Source organism: Chiloscyllium plagiosum, chromosome 13 (assembly GCF_004010195.1).
Source record: "Chiloscyllium plagiosum isolate BGI_BamShark_2017 chromosome 13, ASM401019v2, whole genome shotgun sequence".
NCBI classification, from domain to species: Eukaryota; Metazoa; Chordata; class Chondrichthyes; order Orectolobiformes; family Hemiscylliidae; genus Chiloscyllium; species Chiloscyllium plagiosum.
In genome coordinates this window covers 23,172,088-23,190,952 of record NC_057722.1, presented here as the reverse complement: position 1 = coordinate 23,190,952, position 18,865 = coordinate 23,172,088, and the positions used below count along the sequence as shown (strand labels likewise).

Sequence of the window (18,865 nt, the reverse complement as noted above, 5' to 3'; positions counted from 1 at the left end):
GCCATCTATTTGGTGAATTTAAGAAAAGTATCTAAGAATTACCACTGTTGATTACTAAAGAAATGACATGATGTTCTCTGCTGTCAGGCTGCTGATCCTTACTGACAGTATTTATGCATGAGAAATAGACTCCCGTGTGAGGAATCTAAAAGTATTATCACTGATGCGAGAAGTCATATTTTAAAAGTAAGGGGTCACCCATTGAAGACGTTGATGAGGGGATAAAAGAAACATTGAGAATCTTTGGAATTTAGAAATTGAGAATTTTTTGAAATATTCTTGAACACAAAAGGGATGACAGTTAAGAGTTTTGAAGGAGTTGGGGTTAAAATCAAATCAGCCTTAATCTTATTGAATGGTGGAGCAAGTTTGGATGTTCAAGTGGCCTACTTTGATTCTTTTTGTTTGTATATTCATGTACAACCACATCCTAGTTAGAGATTCATCACTCTCGGTTGACAAATAGAGGAAGAAAATGGAGAGTTGTTATTGTGCACTCATTACTTCATATACTGAAGGATTTCTTTCAGTGCTGATGGTAGAACAAAATTCCACAAGGATCACTTTTGTTTTGCATGGTTTTATTATTATAAAGCCATAAAGAAAAGGCTGTGCAATCTAGTTAGAATTTGTAATTTTCAACTCTGATTTTTTTGTTCTCATGTTCTTTATTCTATTCAAATTGCCTAAAACAATTTGAGCAGAGGTGGAAATAGTTTTTGTTTCAGCTAGATCTCATACTGCGGTTTGTCTATCCTCCTTTACTGGATGAATGTAGAATAATGACATCTGGCAGATTTGAGCATCTTAAAAGTCTTTTGCTTGAGATGTGACTTTAAATAGGTTATTGATACTGATTCCAAACAGCCAGCAAGGAGGATAATGAAATTAGAAATGGAAAAGCCTTGAGCTGCTGGGGATTGATGTGATTCCCGACAATTCCAAACCATGTGCAGTGAAAATGTTTTTTGAAAAAGGTGTGATTTAAACTTACAGGGAAATAAGTTGTTTCGGCAGTAAATAAATCAAAATGAATTATATGGAGTCAAACTAAGCCAATTTCGGTCCCTGGAGATTAGGTGCTGGCTTGAATAATCAGAGTAATGTAACTGCTAAGCATAGCTCGTGTGTTTCCCAAATGAAGATGTTGCTGTGTTTATAGTCACAAAGCTGCTGTTTTGTGAGAGTCAAGGTGATTAACTTGGGTAATTGACAAAGTACAAGTTAGGTCACTTCTATTCTGGGAGGCTCATAATACATTCGGTGCCCTTGACCTGTAGTGTAAACTTTGGCTCAGTGACAGATGTCTCCGTGGATCTTAACATGTATCAATGTTCGAGTTTTTTTATGAACTAATGAAGATACTTTTTTCCCAGGAGGTAACTACTGAAGTAATTACATTTTGAATAAAAATAATGATGAACTTTGTCCTAAAAGTGGTACCATAAGGAATATTTGTAATTTCTTTTGAAACTTATGAGGAATCTATAATTATTGGAAGTATTTGAAAATCACCTTTAAAGAATTTGCACCAATTGTGAAGGGATTGATTGTATTTTTTTGGACAGCAGGAAGTATTGGTTCACGTTACCTGACCCAGATGGAGTAAGAACAGGAAGGAAAGTAATAATCCTGAAAACTGGCAAACCCAAAGGACAGTGACAACAGCAGAACAGAAGATTGAAAGTGATCTTCATAAAGATGCAGACAGAGAAAACTTAGTTTGTGAGGAGATGAAGCAATTTTTTATTGTTAGGTGTCTATTTCTATCTAGTAATAAGGGAGACAGGAAATCTCAGCAATATGAGCTGGCTAAAAGGTCTGAAATCTGGTAAACTATATGAATACCATCTAGAGGTGCTAAAGAACTGTATGCTTGCCCAGAAGTGGCCAAGCAGTGAACACTAACTTGGGAGTGATGAATTATTTTCATTAAGATATCTAGAAAACATAGATTATCAGTGTTGACGAGATCGGAGGAAGACTGTGTTCTTGGAAACATGAAACACCAAGATAAAAGCTGCCATTTCATAGAACTCCTGAGTTACTCTGAACAGAAGAATTGTAAATCCTGGAATTGTTGAGGGAGAGCTTTGGGAGCTTGTTATCCTCTAAGAAGTAAACTTGTGTTGATTATTTAAAGTAGAATTTACATTTTTTTATTTGATAAGTTATTCTCCTTAATTCTTGTTTATTTGAGTCTGAATCCAATTAAAATAACAATATCAATGCATGAAATTTCATTGGTAATTTCTTCTGTGGAGTCATTTGTTGAAGTTATGTTTTCGTTACAGTGATCCTAACACATGGATTTTCTACAAGAATGGATATGCATTGAGTGTCTTTCATGATATCACGATGTCCCAAATGTTACAAAAGCAAGATTTTGTGAAGATGATTGTTTTATCTGTCTTGCTAATTCAGATTAAAATGGCATACTGAAAAAGGAGCATGTTACTACCTGCTAATATTGATCAGTGATAATCTGATGTGACATGGGTAATGCAGGACATGGTGCCAAAGTGATCAGAAATCTATATGTCAGATTTGATACCTGAAAACAAAGGACAGCTTCCATTGCTTTTGGCTGCCTTACTGTTGCATTCTTTGGAGAAAATGTTCCGGAATGTGAGAAACAGCAACAGTAATTATGAACAGCAGAGGAAATAATGTTTCTTTGTTAGCTACCAGACAGAATGCAGAAAGGAAATCCTTCTCTGTTCAAAGAACTGTTGGTAAGTTATGAACACTGGCTTTGTTTGGAGAATTAACTTGTAGTACTAACTGCTGGATGACAGTTTGATATCTTGGAAGACTGATGGAAAGACGTTTAATGTTAAGTGATTCTCAACTCTCAAATAGGGAGAAGCATGCCTTTTGGAACCTGGGACGAACTTAGGGATGATCTCAGTAAAGGCTGGAATTCTGTGGAAAGCTTGCAGCAGTGTATAAATGCATTGAAGTTTTTGGTTGTTACAACTCTAATGGGAAATGCCTTTTCTGTACTTAGCATGGAGTATTAATTGTCTACTACATAATGTTTAGTGAATGTTGATTTTAAAGACATTAAAATTATAAAACTTAAGACCTTGTCATGTAACTCCTTAAATTAGTCATTGGGAATTCATCACTTTTTTTTAAAACATTGGCAGTCTCTGTGAGGATCTTGTTCCTGTAAACTTGAGTCAAACTTGTTCCTGTAAACTTAAGTCAATTTTGACATGTCCTATATTCCAAAAATAAGTCCTTCATTGTTTACCAACACCCATCACATTATGTCAAATTTACTATGAGAAACAGACCATTAGACCCAACTGGTCCATTCCCCTAACACAGTCAATATCTTTCTAACTTCCCTACCTGGCCTACTTTTTTTCTACTTCCTGCTTATCTAGCTTCCAGGATAATCATCTAAGGTGGCTATCTTTGAGTTAGGGAGTTTCACATCTAACTACTCTTTTGGCAAAGCATTTTCTCATAAACACTCCATTAGACATTCCCAGGATATTGTGTTAAGTGCTAAGTATCAACTATGATACCAGCAAAGAAATTATTGAAACAATCCAGACAAACTTGATGATATGGGATGAGAGTGAATTTTCAAGTCTTAGACCTTAGTTCATGGTTCAAGTGATGAAATGTGCCCAAATTATGGTGTTGCTCTGTCATCTTGCAGAGGACCTCTAGCTCTACCCCATCATGACCCCCTCAACCTCTCCACTGTCTGTAAATTGTAAGACAACATGTCCAACAATGAGTAGTGAATTAGAGAGATTTCCTTTTAACAAAGGATTGAGGATACTTGAGTCATTTTTCTCAATCTCCTCCACAACTCTGTTCCCAGGTAACCACCAACATCCTTCTTTCTTCCAACTGAGGCTACGTTATTCAAAGCTTTGATTTTGTATTTGGCCAGACGTAATCTTCCATCTGCATCTCAATAAGATCACTTATTTCTACTGTTATAACACCTAACTCTATGCCTGCCTCATCTCATCTGTTGCTAAAACGCTAAAACGCTAAAACATGCCTTGATTATGTCAATACTTGACTATTCTAATATGGTTCAGACCATCGTCCTACGTTGTACTTTCCATAAGCTTCACCAGGTTCTTTGACAGGTTAGTTTATCGGTTTTGAGTGATCAACCATTTGGACAGTTGTGTTGAGCATCAGGTGATTTCATTTCATGTGTAGCTATTTTAACTCTGTCTATACTGTCTGTCAGGTTTGCAATCAAACTTAATTTCCACGTGATCATGTACTGCAAGCTAAGTGCAACACTGAAGGAATTTGCTTTATTAGATGTGCTATTCTTCCAAGTGAGATGTTTAAGTGTGACGCCCAACTGCTTAGCCAAATGGGCGTTAAAAATCCTAAGACAGAGGGTTCTTTCAATGTACTGCTAAAGTTCTGCCTATAGCCAACATCAAAAGAAAAAATTAAAATATTTGCTTGTTGGTAGAGCATTAATATATCCAAATATATTGTAGGTTTGTGATAAAACTTCTAAAATACCAAAGCACTGTACAACTGCAATTACTTTCCTAAATCTATTCATTTTTCTATGCTTCAAGCTCTCAACTTGAGCTAGGTTAAATTATTTAATTTTCTCTCACTCACTGGTGTAATGCAAATACTGCTTCAGAAATTGTGCTTTGGTATAAAGTGGTTGTCATTTTTTTGCTTATTTATTTATTTGAACTTGCTATTAAATTGTTAAAATATGTGCATGTTGTTTGATTCTGCTCCATGCCCCTTTTTCCCTCTTTGTTGTAAAGCTTTCTCACAAGCTTGTCCATAGGGTTGATTGACACTTGTTTAAACTTTCTGGTGAGCTGAATTTACATATGCTGACTAAATCTATTTCATGTGAATAGCTGCAATTTAGTTTACTTTTGATGTGATGAATCTAGGGTTTATTTAGAAAAGAAATTACACAATCCAACTTGTTTTAGCATATGCATAACTCATGCTAAAAGTATTAAACAACTGTAGGAGTGAATAGCAAATGTTCCAAATGGAAATTATTCCAATCATAATCCATTTGATTATCTTTTGGTTTTCTGTTGCACATCCCATGCCAGCCAAGCCTATCATGCTCATGTCATATTCAATCTTTATAAGATGGCACAGGAAGTATCACATGTTGCTGTTCCTCTCCTGTCAATTCTGATTGTGGATATGTGCAAGAGTAGGCCACTCAGTCCTTGAGCCCACTCCACTATTCTAGTTCAACGTTTCCAGCTTAGTTTTTGCTCCTCATTCTGCTTTGTTTAAAATATTTTGACAATTTTACCTGACATTTTGTTCATTCTAAAATATATCAAATGAACTTTGTCTTCTGATAGTATCTGTAAATCAAATAGTAAATGCAGCTTCCTTGCTAAGAGTTGATCAAATTGCCTACTTTCCAGGATGTGCTATTCAAAACTGTATCGAATAGTGCTTTCATTCTGAGGACCAGCTTTATAAGTCATCCAAAAGCAAATATGATCGTTCAATATTTTTCCTCTGACTCTCATCATACTCTTGCAACGTACCATGTTTATTTCACCAGAACCCACCCCACCTTTTGTTACTGCATTATCATTTAGCTCTGCTAGGGCTCCTTATCATTACCCCTAGTGCATGGAGCTCAGCACAAACCTGATCTTGTCCTTTTAAACTTTTTTCCAGCACAGCCTTCCTTTTCCATTTCAAAATATTTTTGCAGGTTGACCTCACCTATATGGAAGGTGAGCTTGCTCGCTCCCCACACTAAAATGTATCCTGTCTTTTTTCTATTATAAGTTTTTTATTGAAGTTGTTGTAAAATCTCATCAATTTGAAAGCTTTGTCTGAATTCATAGTTATCCATGTAACTTTCAGTATGAATTTTCCTCCTCTCCTGATCACCTTCCCTTTTGTTAATAATTCTTGTTGGTTGCCAATGGAAGTGATATCTCAGTATGGGATGTGGGGTGTGCAAATGATTTAAGCTCTATCTTAGCGTTTTAGGTTATTGGCCGAGGGATGGCGGTCAGTTCTTGGCCTGACCAGCTGCCCCCCTTTCCATCTTACTCACTATTTTCCTAGTAGGTTACTGTTGTTGATTGCAAGAACTTCTTGCTGTCTTTTTGATGAATTGCCATTTTAGTTATGATTAGACAACTGTTTCGTTTCATAGTGTAGTCCTTTCTGTAAGCTTTGAGATTGTCTTTATAATTGAAGGTGGCAGAGCAAGTTCATATAGTGGTTACTAAAGAATACCGGTTCCTGGGATCTGTAGAAATTATCCAGGGAAATGGGCTTCATTGGCTGGGCTACTGTTTATTACCCAACCCTAATTACTCTGAGATGGTAACTAATTGTTGTCTTATATTACCACCGTCTATTTGGTGTAGGTAGACCCACCATGTTGTTATGGAGGCATTCCGGAATGTTTGTAGATGTGGTGCCAATCAAGCAGGCCACTTTGATTGGATAGTTTCAAGATTTTAGACTTTGTTGGAGCTGCACTCATCTGGGCAAGTGGGGAGTATTCCATCACACTCCTGCTTTGTGCCTTGTGGTGGGCAGGTTTTGCGGTATTCAGCAGGAGAAGTATTCACTCCAGGATTCTTAGAAACTGACTTGCTCTTGTATCTGTAGTATTTGTATTGCTAATCCACTTATGGTCAATGATAATATAAAGGATGTTGATGATTCCAGCTGCAGTAGCCATTGAATGTCAAAAGACGGTGGGTAGATTCTCTCTTGTTGGAAATTATCATTACCTCACACTTGTGTGACACAAATGTTTTTTGCCATGTACAGGTCCCAGCCTAGGTATTGTTCAAATCTTGCTATCTTTGGATTATGGACTACTTCAGAGTCATAAATCATGCAATCGACAAACATCTTTCTTCTGACCTTATGATGGAGGGAAGATAATTGAAGCAGCTGAAGGTGTTTTTGAGTCTGGGACACTACCCTGAGAAGGCCTGCAGTGATTTCCTGCAGCAATCACTACCCCCTGGTATTCCCTTTCCTTACTTAATGGACCCTGACCTGGTAGTGGGGAATATGTCAGGCAATGAGATGGTTTATCATGGTTAAAAACTGTTCTACTCATCATGGCTCACAGCATCTTCTGGATGTCCAATCTTCAGTTGCTAGATCCATTGAAAATATATCCTGTTAGAATGGTGGAGGTTATCCTTCATCTCCACAAGGACTGGATAGTGGTCACTTCGACTGATATTGTGATTGATTGCATATCTGCATCAGGCTGATGAGGATCAGATAAATAGTTTTGTTGGTTCTCTTTCAGACCCGGTCTCGTAGCTGTGTCCTTCAGGACTGAATCAACTCAGTCAGTAGTAATGCTGCTGAGCCACTCTTAATGATGGATATTGAAGTCCCTACTCAGACTGCATTGCACTCCCTTGCCACTTTCAGTGCTTCTGTCCAAGTGTTGCTAAATTTGGAGGAGCATTGATTCATCAGCCAAGGGGGAGGGGTGGTATGAATCAGCAAAAGGCTACCTTTCCCATGACCTCATGGAGTGCATAGTCAGTGTTGAGGCCTCTATTGTAAGTGTGGAAGTTATAATGAACTTGGAGAAGACACTCGTTCTGCCTCAACTGGTGTATCACATCCCGTTTTGGGCAGAATACTTTGGGAAGGAGGTGAAGATTTTACAGTGGATCTAGGGATGAGTTATGTAGACAGTTTGGAGAAATCTGGGGCAGCTCTCCTTAGCAAAGAGAGCTTTGAAAGGAGATATGATAGAGGTGTTCAAAATCATGAAGGAGCCGGAGAATGAAGCCATTCCCTTTGGACGAAAAGATCAAGAACCAGAAAACACATTTAATGTGATATGTAAAAGGAGCACCGTCAACGTGAGGTTTTCTTTTGTGGCAAGTGTTGGAATCTGGAATGCACTGCCTGAGTGGTGATCGATTAAATTGTGACCTTCATGAGTGTGTGGATGAATTATCGAAAGAGAAAAATCTTTAGGGGAGTGACACTAGGCGCACTGTTTTTGAAAAGAGCCAGTATAACACAGGCACGGCGGACTGAAAGTCTTCCTCTGTACTTCAGCCGTTTTATGATTTGATCCATGGCTATACCACTAAAAAACAAGAAGCTTGATAAGAGCAGACAGATATATGATTGTTCCATCTTGCTGCCCATGTTTCACACTTCTGGAATTCTGCTGTTTTCATTCTTGAATGAATCTTTTTTTGTCAATTGCTTGTACGTTACCACACCTCAGGCTTAGAACTGTATATTGCAAAGAATATAAGGGCATCTTATCACAACCTACAGCTGTCTAATTAATTTTCAACTCCATCTGATACTTTCTATGAAGTCTCATTCCTCTTTCTCTTATCTACATTACTGACGTCTTCCACTAATCATCCAAATCTACTCGCATTTTATGGTTTCATTGCACATTCATTATTGTCCTTCATGCCCGTAGTCTGATGCAAAAGAACTGAAGTTTAAAAGCAAAGACTGAATCACTGCCTTAATCATGAGAACTATTCAGTGAAACCTACTGTCAGTTTATTAAATATTTTTCAGATGTAACTTGTAGTCATAACCTTCAGTTTTTTGCTCAGCCAATAAACCCTCTTCATCTGTCAATATTTATGCTCTGTCGTGCTTTTGGGTCTGAAATATAATTTCCAGGTCTTCTACTTTACCAAAGCTGCCTTTTATTATTTCACCATTGTCCTCCTTCAGCTTTTGATTTGCTATGAATTCCAAACTTGTTCAAAATCTGAAGTGATCTCATAACTGGAAAAGTTCTTTGTGATTAGATATATCTCTTGTATTCCTGAATCATGCAAAAGTTGATTATTTTTGAGCACTTAACTGGTTTAACTATGTTCTTAACTGAGCACCATGTCAGCTGGGTCTACATGGTGTCACAAATGTCCCAAACACCACCACCAACTCCTCTCCACTCACCTCCCCCTCTGCCACACCTCTACCCCCAGCCACCCAAGCCTTTCCCTACATTCTCATTCTATTAAAATAGAGACTTGTAATTTGACCTGCTATTTATAACTAAATATTGTTGTGAACTTAAACTGAAAATTCACCCCTCACCAGTACTACTAATATAATCTGAGGTTTAAGATCCAACATGTAGGAATTTAGGAATAGAAGTAGGCCATTCAGCCTGCTGTACATTCAGTTAGATCATGGCTGGACTGGTCATCTATTGCTATTCCACTTTCCTGTTGTATTTTCATATCCCCTGGTAATATTTGTATCCAAAAATCTAATCTGTTCTTTTGTCTTGAGAATGTTCGATAATTTAGTTTTTGCAGTATTGGGTAGAGAGAATTCAAGATTCACCACACTGAGAGAAGAAATTCCTTGTCGTCTCAATCATTAAATGGATTTTTGAGTATATGTCCCTTGTTTCTAAGTTCACTGGCCAGGTTCACTATTCTACAACTCTGTCACACCCTGGAGGAATTTTGAGTTTCGATGAAGTCTCCTCTCATTCTTTGAAATGCTAGTTTCACAGATCCACTTTACTCAACAAGGCAATCCCATCATTGCAAAGATTGTATTGGTGAACCTGTTATCATGCCTGTTTGGCAAGTAGATGCCAAAGGAGATTAAAACTGTCCTAATACCCCAGGTCCGTTTTCACCAAGGTGATGTGCAATTGAAGCAAAACACTTGCACCTATACTCACATCCTGTTGTGATGAAGGGCAACATACCATTTGGTTTCCTAATTGGTTGGTGCTTGTTTTTGTGACTCATGAACAAAAAAAAGTCCCAGTCTCTCTGGTCGTTAATACTTCCCAATTTCTTATCATTTAAGAAATTATGAATAGGAAGGGTTTGGAGGGATATGGGCCGGGTGCTGGCAGGTGGGACTAAATTGGGTTGGAATATCTGGTCGGCGTGGACGACCGAAGGATCTGTTTCCATGCTGTCCATCTCTATGACTCTATAAATAGTTTTTTTGTCTCTCTTTTTTCCTGTCAAAGAGACTATCTTTACACTTTCCATAAGGCACATTTTTGACCCTTTACCTGTCCAAGTCCACATGAAACCTCAATGCATCTTCTGGACATCTCGCATTCCTCCTTGGTTAGTGTCATCAGCAAACTTAGAGATATTATGTTTCATCCCACATCCAAATCATTGGAGTAGATTATGAATGTCTGTGACTTCCTTGCACCATCCCACTTTTCTAAACTAGAGCTATTACCTTTTTAATAGTGATTCCAATATTTTCCTGATGACTGACAACATCAGCGAAGTTTATGGTTGTCCATTTTCTTTCTTCCTCCCTTTTTAAGTAATGGGATTATATTTACTGCTTGACAGGCTGTAGGAATCTTTCCAAAATTCTATTGACTGTCTCTATAGCAATGTCCTTCAGCACTCTTGGATGTAGTTCATCTGGTCCAGGTGATTTATCAAACTTCAGAACAGTTAATATTTTAAGAATTTCCTTTTTATTAATAATGTCTTTCAGTTCCCCATTTATAAAAGTTGGTATGTTCTGTGTATTTCTGGGAGCTTTTATGTATCCTTTATGTCTTTAAAGATGGAGATGCCAAGCAATTATTTCCATTTCTGTGGTCTCCAGTGTAAATCCTCCGGTCTCGAATGTAACGGATCCACATCAGTCCTTTCTTATATATTTTCATTATCACATATAAAAAGAAACATAATCAGTTGCCATTGCTTTTTGCTAAATTACATTCATATTCTCTTTCTTCACTTTATCAGTTCCTTTGTCATTTTTTACCATAATTGAAATTGCTTGCAAATTTCAGGCTTTTACTTTTTGTTGCAACCTTATATATCTTGTCCTTTGATTAATGCAATCTTTATTTTTTTTTAAAACCATGGTTAATTCACCCTTCCTGCTCGTTCTTGTGTGTATTGGAGGGACGCTATAAACCGTTGAGAATAGTAAGTCAACTGTGGCTAGCCATTACCTATTGTCAGATCCCTGTGTATTTTCCCAATTATTTCATAACCAACTTGCCCCTCATCCTTAGTTTCCTTTGTTCCAATTTAAGACCTAATTTCAGAATGAACTATATTACTATTAGATTTAGTGTAAAATTTTATCATGTCATGGTCATTATTTTTCATTGGTTCCTTGCAGCAAGTTTATTAATTAGCCCAATTTCACTGCTGAATACTAAATCTAAAATTGTCTAATCCCCAGCTGGTTGTACAATATACTGCTGCAGAAGCCCATCTCTGACAAGGCCTGGGAATTCTTCATCCTCCGTATTAGTGCTGATTAGGTTTACCCAGTTTTTGATCCAAGATCCTTGATCATAAGTGGACCAATCCTGTCCTTTATTAAAAGTTTTGCCGTACTTCCTTTGGCTTCTTTTAAATTAAGCTTTTCTTCATCTGCCTTCCACTTTCACTTACTAATTTTCTGTTTTACTATTACCAGTATTTCTTCTATGAGGGTCAGTTAACTTAATTGGCTGGATTGCTGGTTTGGAAAAAGTGAGGACTGCAGATGCTGGAGATCAGAGTCAAAAAGTGTGGCGCTGGAAAAAGCACAGCAGGTCAGGCAGCATCCAAGGAGCTGGATTGCTGGTTTGTAATGCAGAGTGATGCCTACACTGGTTCAATTCCCACACTTGTTGAGGTTAACCTGAAGGCGCCACCTTTCTCGGCTTCAATCCTTACCTGAGGTATGGTGACCTCCGTGTAGGTATGGTGACCTCCGTGTTAACCTGAGGTCCTCTGGGACTGTAGGAACTTCAGTAGTTCCCTACAATCTGGGTGATTTGCTGAGGTTCCTCTCCTCTTGCTAATCTAGTTTAAACCCACCCCAACACCACTAGCAAATCTTCCTCTGAGGATGTTCATCTCTGTTCTGCTAAGGTGCAATCTGACAATGATGTACAGGTCTCACCTCCCCCAGAATCAATCCCAAAGCCTTGGAAATTGGACACACTCCCTATCTGACCCAATCTCCAGCCATGTGTTCCATTGTTTAATCCTCTTTGTTCATACGCTTACTGAAACATGCCATTGGGAATGATGCTGAGAATATTGCTTTTGAGGTTCTATATTTTAACTTTTAGTTTAACAGATTGACCAGGTTTCTGTACTTGAACTACTATTAATTACAGATAAAGTTATTCTGCTCATGGGCAAACGCATGAATTATCAACATATAGCTCTGATGGCTGAAACTCTAACCCATTCTAAACACATTCAGACGGACAAACTATGGGTGGATGAAACATTATTGAAGAAATACAGTTCAATAGCATCAGTCCACAGGACTTGATGAAGTGTCCCATTTACTTCATCCAAGTTCTTTTGAAGACATGGGATTTTTAGGTGTAAATTTGTATGGATGGCATGGTTTCTGTCATTGGTTGGAGGCAACAGTTTAGAGTAAATAGTGGGAGAGAATAGTTAGCAATCTTCTGGTTGATTGCTTTACTGAGGACTAGAAAAAGACAGAGGCTTTCTCTTAGTCTTATTCACATACAAGCTGTCCACCTGCCCAGAAGCCAATCAGAGAGCTGTCATGCTGAAGACTCCTGACCCACACAACTGGCATTAATTGAAAAATCAATTAGGTCTGTGGGTAAAACTTTTTCTGAACACACGACTGAGTCTCGAAACATCATCACCCAGTGCTTGAAAAAAGTTTTTATTTTAACAATCCTTTTTAAAAGTACAGCAACTCCTTCCACAGTCCTTTATTTGTTTAAAGCTGTTCTTTTCCCCTTTTCATCTACAGTCCAAAATTAAGAATCTTTAAAGTTGCTTTGTTAAACTTTGAATCATGCAGAATAAAACGAAACTGATTAGAAATTGGATTGAACCGAGGCTGTGCCACCATTTTGAAAGAGCAATTTAAATATTTTTATCCCTTGGAAACATTACTTTTTCACAATTACACCCAAAATCCTTTTGGAAATTACTATCTAATACTCTTTCGCCATCATTTTCAGTCTATTCAGATTATAACTTAATGTTGAAAAGGCATTTTCGTCTTCCCTCTCGTCCTTTTGCTAATTAACTTAAATTGATGTGCTTTGGCTACAGACCCTCTTTCAAATGGATACAGTTTCTCCCTAGTTACTTTATCAATTTTGAACCATTCTTAAATCTCCCTGTAACCTTGTCTACTTTCAAGAACAATAATGTAAGTTTTTGTGTTCTCTCCATGTACTTGAAGTCATTCACCTCTGGTACCATCCTATTAAATTTTGTTTCCCTGTCCAAAGCCTTGCTATCCTTCCTAAGGTTTGGTGAGGAATTGACCACAATTCTCCCATTGAGGTCTAGCCAGTGTAATGTAAAGATTCAGCTTGACATCCATATTTTTATACACACTACCTCTATTTATAAACCTAATGTGGCTAACACCACCCAAGTTTTGCAGAGACAACCTATACATTTACCAATTTTAAAAATTAACCATTCTGTTTATACGGTCTGTTCCTCTGTAATGTGATGATTGTGTTCTTGGGTGTAATATAAAAATCATGCTTTAGAAAGTGTTTAAAGTATTTGTGATGTAATCGCGTTACAGCCAACAAATGTTTTAAAAGTTTGCGCTTTAGAAACTGTGCCAGTTCGTCAATCATGTTACAGCGAATTTGTGTTGATGAAATGTAGAACAACCTGCTTTCATTTTCTTTTTCCACATGAATCATTCCATACTTCTCTGTAATAAATGGCATTTTCCATGTCTAGACTGTTTCATCAGTCTATTCACTTCCTCTAAATCTACAATTATCTTGACCACTAAGAACAAAGAACAAAGAAAATTTACAGCCCACGAACAGGCCCTTCGGCCCTCCAAACCTGAGCTGCTCCAAATGCACTGTCTAAACCTGTCACCCAATTCCTAAGCATCTGTATCCCTCTGCTCCCCACCTACTCATGCATCTGTCCAGACGCATCTTAAATGATTCTACCGTGCCTGCCTCTACCACCTCTGCTGGCAACGCGTTCCAAATGACCACCACCTTCTGTGTGAAGTACTTAGCGCATGTATCCCCTTAAACTTTCCACCTCTCAGCTTGAAAGCATGATCTCTTGTTATTGAATCCTTCACCCTGGGAAAAAGCTTGTTTCTATCCACCCCGTCTATACCCTTCATGATTTTGTAAACCTCATTCAGGTCCCCCCTCAACCTCAGGTTTATTTTCATTCGAAAAAAAAACTTTCTCAACCTCTCTTCATAGCTAGCACCTGCCATACCAGGCAACATCCTCGTAAACCTTCTCTGCAACCTCTCCAAAGAGTCCACATCTTTTTGGTAATGTGGCAACCAAAACTGTACACAGTATCTAAATGCAGCCGAATCAATGTCTTGTACAAGTTTAACATGACTTTCCAGCTCTTATACTTAATACCCCGTCCAGTGAAGGCAAGCATACTATATGCCTTCTTGACCACTCTATCCACGTGTGCAACAACCTTCAGGGTACAATGGACATGCACTCCCAGATCTCTCTACCCATCAACTTTTTCCAAGGCTCTTCCATTCATTGTATAATTCGCTCTAGAATTAAACTTGCCTAAATGCATCACCTCACATTTGTCTGGATTGAAAGCCATCTGCCACTTTTCCGCCCAATTCTCCTGTTTATGTATGTCCTCCTGTATTTTCTGACAGTCCCTTTATGCGTTCTGCCACTCCACCAATCTTTGTGTCATCTGCAAACTTGCTGATCATACCAACAGTGCCCTCTTCCAGATCATTGTTGTATATTACAAACAACAGTGGCCCCAACATTGACCCCTGTGGAACACCACTGGTCACCTTTCTCCATTTCAAGAAACTCCCTTCAACTACAACTTTCTGTCTCCTGTAGCTCAAACAATTCTTTATCCACCTGGCTAGTACACCCTGCACATGATGTGACTTCACTTTCTCCATTAGTCTACCATGGGGAACCTTATCGAATGCCTTACTAAAATCCATGTATATTGTACACTAATATTTACACTTTCAAGACTTGTAATCTCCTTTGGAAATATTCACCAACAATGTAGTTCTTACAAATTCTGAATTCTTATTTCCAGCATTAATTCAAATCTGTATCCTTCAACTTCAAGCCATGTTTTATTACAACTTATTACTTTAGTCTTAGACTTTATTATTAAAAGAAAAGGATTGAATGTTGAATTTTTTTCAAACCATGAATGGACATGGTAACAATGGACTTAAAGCATTGATAGGAAACATGTATCTTCAGTTACGGGCTGCCCTACAGCCATTTCATGTTCAGTGGGGTAAACAATGGAAATTCTGCCCCAGAGTACCAAGTTCCAACAATGACCAGTCCTAAGATTACAAGTAATCCCTGAAGAATAGATGTTGATTGAGGTTGAACTTTAAGTCTGGAGTATAAGTTTAGAGGGTAGTACACTGGGTTTGAGTAGTCATGGGGGGAGTGTGAAAAGGAAAATATAACCTTAATGGTGAGGAGCCCTCAATGACATCCCAACTCCAACAACTAAAGCTCACCTGCCAGGTAAACCATCTTTTGTGAGAGTGGATGAGTTTTTTTTTAAATAGCCATTAATTGTTCATAAAATGAGAGAATGATAAAGCTGTTAGATCTGTAAATGTTTTATACTCTTTCGCACTAAATTCCTGTTCACTTCATGGTTCTGATTCAGTTGGTGTTGTCTTTATAGTCTGAACTCAGTAGAAAACGTCAGTGAGACGTCACAAATAAACCACCAAGCTAATCTCCATTAAAACCTTCAATCCAAGGATTAATGAAACTAAATGGAATATCATGTGGAAGCTTCAACCAGAATGAAGCTTGAATGTTACAAAGGACATTGGTCTTTTATTTCCTATCAATACAACTCTGTCAGTTAAGGATCATTCTTATATATGTAGGCAATTTCCACAATTGTCATTCTCATTTCCTTCATGTTATGTTTTTAGGCTATTTTCTACTGCAATAATTTACTGATTTTTGTCTCCGCAGTTCTGTGTTCCTGCCTCTGGTAGCAATAGTTTCTCTAATTTCAAGGCCAGTAATAGTATAGCAGTAAAGTAAATACGAGCATCCACCTTGGTGGCTGCAGTTGATTACTCATCTTACCTGCCTCACCATAAACTGTGTAGTATTTAATAGACTCATGAAGATCTTTCCTGCTGGCTGGAAGAGCTGAAAAATGTGTTGCTGGAAAAGTGCAGCAAGTCAGGCAGCATCAAAGGAGCAAGAGAATCGACGCAGGATTCATTCCTGAAGAAGTGCTAATGCCCGAAACGTCAATTCTCCTGCTCCTTTGATGCTGCCTGACCTGTCAATTTCCAGCAACACATTTTTCAGCTCTGATCTCCAGCATCTGCAGTCCTCACTTTCTCCTTGCTGGCTGGAAGAGCCAGAAATAGCCCCATTTTGCTTCCTTTTGGGAACAGCCATTGAATTGAGAGCCTCCCAGACTTTGCCCAGGATCAAGGACTTCTGGGGGTGGAGTGGAGAGTTCTTGGTCAATCAGGCCATGCATTGGCTATGCATCTGTGACACAAGTGAATTGCCAGCTGTTGCTTTCCCCTATCAGGTGCTGAATACTGAAAGACCCATATCAGAGCGAAGTGAGGCCCGATAGCCCACCCTCCCCAAATTTCTAGTCAGGTATTGTGCTGCTTTGAACCCCTGGAAGCAGGCTGAGCATGAGTGGTCCTGCCCCTCACTGAAACAGCAGAGAGACAGGAAGGTAGCAGGGTCCCCACCTACCACACTCCAGCCAACTCCATCTCCCAATGTGCGTCAGGGAGGGGATTATATTACAGTCAATGTTTCCAGTTTCTTGATCAGTACCTCTGAACCTTTCCTTATCATCCACTTGTTCAGCATCCAGGAAATATATTTAAAACTTGGAACTTCAAGTAATTTTGCTTATAAATGAAGTTGTGTTTGAATTTAAGCTGCAATTCAAATAGCAAGCAGAGCCCAGGATATTTAAGACAAGTATATTAAAGCAACAGCAGAGTTTCCAGCATTTTTTTTTTCTTTTAATGAGCCTATGCAGGATTGTTAACAATTCCAGCTTCTGGATCAGGTGGGTTGTGAACCCTTCTGTCCCTGAGGTATGGACATTGCCATTGATTCTTTTCTGGTCACAACTGTTGAATTGAATGCTTGGGCACTTAATAACCAAGAGGAAGATTAACTCAAATTTCTCGACATTTTAAATCAAGGAATTGACTGGAAACTGGAAGGATTCTGGGTAAGGGAAGAATTCTGGGTAATCCAAGATGGAGGATGGGAAAAATTTCTGGCTGTAACAACTCCTTTTTTGAGGAATTTTAGGGGCTGGAGGTGATTTCCTCAAATTCAAGGAACAGCAATTACTGTTTCATATGCTGTTGCATTGTTTTGGAACTTTAGGGAAAAAAAAAGTCAAAACAACAGCAGTTTTTAAAGGGAAAAGAACAGACAAAGGAACCACATGGTGTGGTCATTGCAAGACAGAGAGAGAGAGAGAGAACCTGAACAGTTACTGACTTTGCTGTCTGAATTCGTATATCGCTGGACATCAGAGTGTGTGTCTGGGACAAATGACACAGTAAAATTCACAACTGATCTTGGAGGAACTGTTGGGCAAAGTTCACAGCACAGAATCAGATACGTTAATTGTTTTAAGTGTGGCCAACAGAGAATCTGCAGTCGTGAGTAGAGTGGGTTCTTTCTTGATTAAATGTTTTTGGAGATATGTCTTTTGATTAAACTTAAAATATATGACATAAGTATGAATTTAACCTAGGGAAGTGTTTGTAGAGGAATAAGACAGTGTTAATTCCTGGGTCTGTAGATTGTGAAGGAGCAAAAATGGCCTTAAAAAGAGTGATATGTACTTATAGAACATAGAAGAATACAGCGCAGTACAGGCCCTTTGGCCCTCGATGTTGCGCCGATCCAAGCCCACCTAATCAGCTGGTGTAGGAGTCTATTGTGGATATACCCATTTCAAACAGGTATGCCCTGTTTTGGAAAATGTCGGGGGTGATGGATTCTCAGGAGAACGTAGCATGAACAGCCAAGTTTCTGGTATTGAGACTGGCTGTAACGCAACAAGGAGTACGTTGGTTTCCAAGAGATCAATTGTGTTAGGGGATTCTCTAGTCTGAGGTACTGACAGACATTTCTGTTTTCAGCAGCGAAAAAGCAGAATGGTGTGTTGTTTCCCTGGTGCCAGGATCAAGGGTGTCTCAGAGAGGGTGCAGAATGTTCTCACGGGGTGGAGGGGCCAGCAAGAGGTCATTGTCCACATTGGAAGCAATGGAATAGGAAGGGAGAAGGTTGAGACTCTGAAGGGAGATTACGGAGTTAGGCAGAAATGTAAAAAAAGAGGTCCTCGAGGGTAGTAATATCTGGATTATTCCCAGTACAACGAGCTAGTGAGGACAGGAATAGGAGGATAGAGCAGATGAATGCATGGCTGAGGAGCTGATGTATGGGAAAAGGATTTTTGGATCATTGGAATCTCTTTTGGGGTAGAAGTGACCTGTATAAGAAGGACAGATTGCACCTAAATTGGAAGGGGACTAATATACTGGCAGGGAAATTTGAGAGAGCTGTTTGTGAGGATTTAAAATAGTAAGGTGGGGGGTGGGACGGGACCACCTTTTGATAAGGGATAGCATTACAGCTGTGCTGAGGAAGGATATTCCTGGAAATACATCCAAGGAAATTATTTGGGTGGAACTGAGAAATAAGAAAGGGATGATCACCTTATTGGGATTGTATTACAGACTCCTCATAGTCAGAGGGAAATTGAGAATCGAACTCGCAAGGAGATCTCAGCTATCTGTAAGAATAATAGGGTGGTTATGGTAGGGGATTTTAACTTTCCAAACATAGACTGGGACTGCCATTGTGTTGAGG

At 38.7% G+C, this 18,865-nt stretch overlaps 1 protein-coding gene across 8 annotated transcripts in view; it reads left to right on the top strand.

Annotated features, from left to right (window-relative positions):
• Positions 1-18,865, top strand: part of LOC122555842 (SPRY domain-containing SOCS box protein 1-like) — a 270,118-nt gene that overhangs the window by 155,721 nt on the left and 95,532 nt on the right. The window contains exon 4 of one of the 8 annotated variants that reach the window (XM_043702037.1): positions 2,295-3,019. The exons of 6 other annotated variants lie outside the window; for them this stretch is intronic. In XM_043702037.1, coding sequence (XP_043557972.1) covers positions 2,295-2,338 — 44 coding nt within the window. In that variant the 3' untranslated portion in view covers positions 2,339-3,019. Of the gene's footprint in view, positions 1-1,571; positions 2,048-2,294; positions 3,020-18,865 lie in introns of those variants that run through there. One more of the 8 variants, XM_043702038.1, reaches the window with a different exon arrangement.